At 41.7% G+C, this 6,624-nt stretch overlaps 1 protein-coding gene across 1 annotated transcript; it reads right to left on the bottom strand.

Annotated features, from left to right (window-relative positions):
- Nucleotides 1-488: 488 nt before the first annotated feature.
- On the bottom strand, nt 489-6,603 carry dhrs12 (dehydrogenase/reductase (SDR family) member 12). Its single transcript, XM_075478756.1, has 10 exons — nt 6,423-6,603; nt 5,534-5,667; nt 5,240-5,322; nt 4,450-4,542; nt 4,282-4,363; nt 3,890-3,951; nt 3,693-3,797; nt 3,503-3,593; nt 2,227-2,364; nt 489-880 (listed from the first exon to the last, which is right to left on the bottom strand). The coding sequence occupies exons 1-10, from the start codon at nt 6,476-6,478 to the stop codon at nt 768-770; spliced, it is 957 nt and encodes a 318-aa protein (XP_075334871.1). The 5' UTR covers nt 6,479-6,603; the 3' UTR covers nt 489-767.
- Between the last annotated feature and the right edge of the window lie 21 nt (nt 6,604-6,624).

The following is a 6,624-nucleotide window of genomic DNA, read 5'->3' as shown; positions in this document are numbered from 1 at the left end:
ACCTCCCGTCCTTACACCGGACATTTGACAAACAAAAAAGAGCCCCTGGTGTGTTTTCAATCTGTCTGATTAATGGGCCGGTCTAAAAGTCACCAAAATAATTTAAACAATTTCAAATACAAAAATGAACCCCAGATCTTGACTCCAAATCAACCAAAGTACATTCCAACTGCCCAAAGAAAACCAAACTGATAGAACCCATGACTTACAAAACATAAATGGCCACAACACTTATATTTGTCAGGTTTGATCCTTGAGTGTTGATAAAATATTAAATGTAAAAATAAAAGTGCTTTTTATTGGCCTGGCCTGCATCAGTGCATCATCCATTTGATGCAGTGCAGAAGCTAAACTCTTGTTCCCCTCTTTACCTCAGCGGTTGTGTATCTGCTGGCATGTAGATGCAAATAAATGACGCGTCTCTGTAAAAAATAATTACAGCTGAAAGACTGAACCATGCATAAACTCCAGGGTTAAACATGACGAGCTGAGAAACACATAATTAAACAGTTTTAATGAGATCAAATGATACAAAAATGGATGTACAAATGTTTATTTAGTGTGTAAACATAATATATTTATATCTCCCCACAGCCTGCAGTACGCAGCATTTTACATTCGGTTTATTTAAAGATTGATCGTCCTTTTCATGAACTGTACAAGATAATTCTTTACTAAAATCAACTTTATTGTTTTTAAATACAGTTTTTCTTTGAGGTATCAGTCAAACATGTTTGCTCTATTAAAAAGTTTAGAGTTTACAGGCTTTAAGGTTTGAACTTGAGGGCGACCTCGTCCAGCGCCGCCTGGAGCTTCTCCTCTTCCTGCGGAGTCGCCCGGGAGAAGGCGAGCGGCAGGTGCGTCGCCACCGCTTTACGATCTGAAACGAAGCACAAAGACGCGTCATCTGCGGGAAGACGATTGAGGCGTTGCCCGATTGTGCAAAGCTTGCAGCTGGCTGATGTCAGCCTCTCCCTCCCACAAAGGTTTTGGATATTTTCACAGGGAAACAGCTGCGCTAATAAAACATTTATCCTAAAATGATGGTTAAATTCTATTATACAACCATTTTATAATAAGTATACTTTTCGATCTACAACATTTATTAAACGGCTGTATTTGCTCTGCTTTGGGTTATATGAAGCAACAGGATATAAATAAGGAAAAACTAGAGTTCCATTCACAATAATTCATGCTAACGGATAAACAGGAGCCGTTATTAACCAATCAGCAGATGTTTCAACATATCAAACAGCACAGAACTGAACGCTTCTGCTGCTTCTGCTTCGACTAAATGTGAGAAGACGTGTTTTTCTTTTGATTTGACGAAGAATATTTAAATGTTTTACTTCATTAATACTTCATCCCCCACTTATAAACGCTTCCAAAACAAGCTAACACAATAACAACAACTCGTCACCTTATTTTCTACAGTATTTAAACTTATTGAACGGTCATTATCATAATATGAGGGCCTAATTTCACCACAGAACAGTGCAGTTATTCTGAGCTGGAGGAAAACACTTTTATTTCACCAGCTTTTTGTTGGAGGAGAAACTCAACCACATGAAACTCTGCAGGTCCAGGAGTTGCAGTTTGCTCATAACAAGAGGAATTCGTTGTCTTTAACACGGCGGTGGAGGATGGGAAGAAACAGCTGAAGTGTTGATGTATAATGAGAAAGAGAGCAGAAGCTTCAGCTGTAGTTCAGCTGATCGGATGTCAGATTAATAGATACACGAATGTGTTACTGGGTCCAACATGTGGACAGATTTCTGTTTGTTTGATTACGGGGGAAATCCACACAATGACCCGTTAAGTGGAGGATGTGTGCCACATCTCTCCACTATAAGCTGCCAATTTAGACACTCAGAACCTATGAAGCAACATTTTAATTCGTTCTGAGTCGAGCAGATGAATTCAAATCCAGTATTCACTGTGCTTCGGGCTCCAGACGCATATACTGGCTCCGTCATTTGCTGGTCGGCAACTACAGCGAGCGTTTGGTTTGCTGTGAACAAGGATGGTGAGAGAAATGCTAAACATGCCACAGAACATCCTCTTTTCAACTACAAGAGGCTGTTTCATAGATCTGTGGAGCTTATGTTAACTCTCTGCATGTTTGCCACTGAGATGCACATTTTTGTCCCCCAAGCTGTGCTGCAGCCCCTGCCCGTAATACCACGATGCCAAAGAAAACACGAGCTTCACAGAGCTGGTTCTGACCCTGGAAGAAGAGTCCACTCGGCTGTTTGCTGGCGGCTGCAGACGCTGCGAGCCACACGATGGTGTCGGCTCCCATGGCCTCCGTCCTCAACTTGGACTGCATCTTAGCGTGGAAGGAAGGCATGGACGTCTGCACGGCTGCAGGGGGAGAAAAACTCACCGTCAAATCACAGAACACAGTTCTCTGCACTTTTTTTTTTTTTTGCCACTAACGATGGGAACTTGGACTGAGCTGAACTGTGAGAGTCTAAATGAAAACTGAACCCTTGTTTTATCTGGAAATGTTTTAAAACTGTGACAACACAGAGGGAAAACAGGCATTCTGAAGGATTTAAGTGACTAAAAAGTGTTGTTTTAAGCCAGTGGTCTCAAACTGATCCGTGAAAGGGCCGGTGAGGCTGCAGGTTTTTGTTCCAACCCTGCAGCAGAACAGCTGACTTGGTTCATTCAATCAACTGAACTGGTTAAGACCTTGACTGTGTTCAAAACCGCATACTTCTCCTACTACTCATGCTAACTTTTTGAGTTAGTATGCGAGTTTGAGTAAGCGAGAAGTTCCCGGATGCATACTAGATTCTCCGAAATGTTGGGTATGCATCATGAGGTTACTACTCATACTCAAACTACCCAAGATGCAACGTAACGTGACGTCGCCGATCGTCATTTCCTGTCAAAACGGCAGTTTCAAGCTAGCTACAACGAGGGTAGGTTCACTTCCTGTTTTCAAAACAAAAGCACCAATTGTATCGTAATGGCTTTCCCTGTGATAAAAGGCAACGGGTATTTTATTTTGTGAAAATAACCGGAAGTGCGTTGCTCACTGCGGCTAGCTTTAGTAGCGCCGAATTCGTGGGAACAAAATTGTAAATAGCCGGTATTTTGTCAGGTTTTCAACACGTTGGGGATCTAAACGACTACTTTCTCACCTGAAAATGTTTCAAATGTTGCTAAAGTTTACAGAGTTTAGAGCTTAAGAGAAATCAGCTTCAGGCCGGCTGATTTCGGCTCGGGCAGGAGCGAAATGCATTGTGGGTAAACGCTCTGCATACTGTCTGATCGATCAGTATGCAGTATACAGTATGTAGTATGCAGTATGGAAGTATGCAGTTTCGGCCCTTTCACGGATCAGTTTGAGACCCCCGTTTTAAGCCCTAAAAAGCATTAAATCTTCCCAACTGTGACCTTCAAAGCGTCGACACTAAATTAAGATGCTTTTAAGCACCGTTAAACAATCTTGAAATCTAATCTGTTGTCAAACATCCCCTCTCGTGTTCACCTGGCGTGTCGGCCCAACCAGGGTGCATGGAGGAGAAGTGGATCTCTTTGTGCTGAGAAGCCCATCTCTCTGTCAGGATCACCTGCTGTCTCTACCACACAGACAACAAAAAAGGATGCACGTTAGTGACCGTGGATGCAAACCACAGTAGTTTCCATGCAAATCTCCCATCAGAGCTGCTGCTTTTTACTTTATTCTGAGCGTACGCCATGGTTCCATCGAACGCCCCCTTCTCAAACTGCAGGTTGGCCACGTCCAGCTTCTGCGTGAGCATGCCGCCGGACGACACCGTGATCTGAGGGGGAAACGGCAGCAGATGGGGATTTTTTTTACTCATTTACTCATCATTTCGGACATGACTTGTGCTTCTTCTGTGACTGAACCCACCACTCGCGGGTCTTCCACCTTCTTCAGCGCAGGTATCAGAGCAGTGGTGAGGATGTAGGTACCTGAAAATAAAGGCAAATGGAGACGTCTATTCAGTCGTATACTGCGTAGTTGTGTACGGAAAAGTATTTATTTTTTTGGTAAATGTACAAAATATTAAACGTAAACGACATCACTGGTGTCTAATGAAACTTCTTTGTAGCTCTTTAAGTTTAAAATTCAACTTTGCGTCACATGTCTGGTCCGAATTTTGCCAAATTTACACATTTTTATTGATAAAAATGTCTTTTTAAGACAATAACATGAACATCTTCTCGAGTCTCCTTTGAACAAAGATAAATGAACATATCTTGTATTTCAACTAGCTTTGGCAATACTTTTCTCTTTCTTACCGAGTGTATTTGTGGCAAAGTTCTTCTCCAAACCCTCCTCGGTGAGCTCTCTCTGGTTGACCATGCAGCCTGCATTGTTAATCTGGGACAGACGGCAAACGATTAAAATGAAAATCAACACCTGAAAGTCAGTCACAGACGGACGGTCACGCATCTGCGGACGCCTACCAGCACGTGCAGGACGTTGTTCTGAGAAAAGTTCTGAGCAAACGCCCACACTTGTCCTGCGCTCGACATGTCAACAATGTGCACGTGGATATTCTAGGAAAAGAAGAGAAAACAATGTTTTATAACCTTTCCTGGTGCGTAAGATTCGTCATACATCCCACATTTATATAATCCAGAGTCCAACAGTTGTTATCTTTGCTGTTTTTCACAGATGCAGCTAAAGAAATGGGAACAACTGATGTGTCTCTGTGACAGGCTGCTGGGAACAAAGTGCCTAAAGATCCAGTTTACAACTTCTTTGCTAAGTTGTCGGTTCTGTGTGGACACAACACTGGTTCATCCCTTGAGTTAGGAGCCTTTTTCCTGCCTGAATGGTTCACAGGTCAGAGTTAAATGGACTGGGCTGAAAATGAGTGAAAAAGCAGCCAAATATCCAAAGGAAACCTGGTGAACTATTGCTTCAGACCACTTTAAAAGATAACGAGAATTTAGGGTGGGTGCATTGTGTGACAGAAGGTGTTTGGTATGTGTCTCTAACACACCTTGCAAGTTAAAAATTAATATGGAGCTTTACAAGATGTTATGTGATGTTTATGAGGAATGAAAAAAAACTCTTGATTTTATCCATAAAACTGCAGCAGATTTGTAAAGAAGCATGTATAAAGGCCAGATTTACTCCAAGCAGAAATACCCCGTCATGAGAGGTCTCTCCACTTCGTATACTGTGTCCTTTCTGCTGGGAAAATAACTTTAAGAACAATCAGGAAAAAAAACGTAGAAAGATAAACACCTGATTTTTACTTTGTTCAACGATTTCATCTTTGGCTGCTTCTGCTCGTCCCTTGTTTCGACAAACCATGTGAACTGTTCCTCCTGCAGAGTCGAGACAAAAGCCCATCAGTGCACAAGTTGGAAGCAACTTCCACAACCTCTCTTTGTAATCACCGTGATCAGAACTGGTTCAAACACTCCGTGCACCTCAAATAATAAGCGTGTTGTGTTGTCGTAGAGGAGCCTTAAAATGTGTGGTCCCCTTCTGCAACATGCCACAGAGACGAAGGCAGAAAAGTGCTTTAAATCTCACCTCTGCTGGCGATTTCCTGTGCCGCAGCTTTCCCAATCCCGCTGTTGGCCCCTGTGACCATGAAGGACCGTCCGCTCAGGTTTACATCCAGGTCTGTGGACGTAAAATGCTTTGCTGCAGCTTCATAACCGCTCCTGTTAAGATCAGAGGGTGAGACAGTGAGAACATATGCAAACACAACAACATGTGCTGCACACTGGAAAAATCAAAGTCTTACCAAGTATATTTGTCTCATTTCTAGTCAAAATATCTCATTACACTTAATATAAGACACAACTGCCTAACAAGTGCTATTTCAGCCAGATATAGGGACTTGTTTGAAGACAATACATCTGGAATATCTTGTTAAGTGAAAAAGTCTTGAAAACAAATTGTTTTGAGTCACATATCATATGAAACAAGCTTTTTTTTTTACATTTGAAGAGGTTTTTAAGCTAATTTCAAGATCAGACATGATGTAGCCCACCTGATAAAGGGTCCCTTAAAAAAATGCTTTTTCTTAGTCAGGTGTCACCTTTATTTATGGCTTAAAGCTTCCGTTGTGTATAATACTGCCATGTCTTGTGTTTAGTCTCGTTTGTAGCAGCGATCGCTTTAAACACAACTGCATTTTTTTTCCTCAAATAAGTATTTGCTGTTTCTTCTGTGCCTTCACGGACTGACTCTACTTTTTATTGTACTGGTTCACTTTAACATAATTAATCCTACATTTGAAGAATATAATCACTAATATAGCAACATGCGGTTTAACCTTGGGTGCTGTCTGAAGGCTATAATTACAAAAGAAGGGCTCGGTAAACGAAATGCATATATATTGAAAAACTCCCCAAAAATATGAAAAAAATAGCCTTCTGAAAGCCATCAATAAACAAACATGCTCTCCACTTACTTTGTGTACTCCTGAAGTCCTTTCACGAACCAGACGGCATTCCTGAACATGGTCATTTCCTCATATAAGAAGCAGCTATCTCACAACGTACAGTAAACTGCTGTAAATCCAACGGTGGATTTATAAGTCCAATGTTTTGTTTCGTAAGAATGACTGGGACATGGGCGTGGAGTCACGCGTATAAGCACCGGAAGTACGTTTT

The sequence above is a fragment of the Odontesthes bonariensis genome, chromosome 12 (assembly GCF_027942865.1).
Source record: "Odontesthes bonariensis isolate fOdoBon6 chromosome 12, fOdoBon6.hap1, whole genome shotgun sequence".
In the NCBI taxonomy this organism is placed as follows: Eukaryota; Metazoa; Chordata; class Actinopteri; order Atheriniformes; family Atherinopsidae; genus Odontesthes; species Odontesthes bonariensis.
Note: the sequence above shows the minus strand (reverse complement) of the source record. Positions and strands in the feature narration are given on the sequence as shown.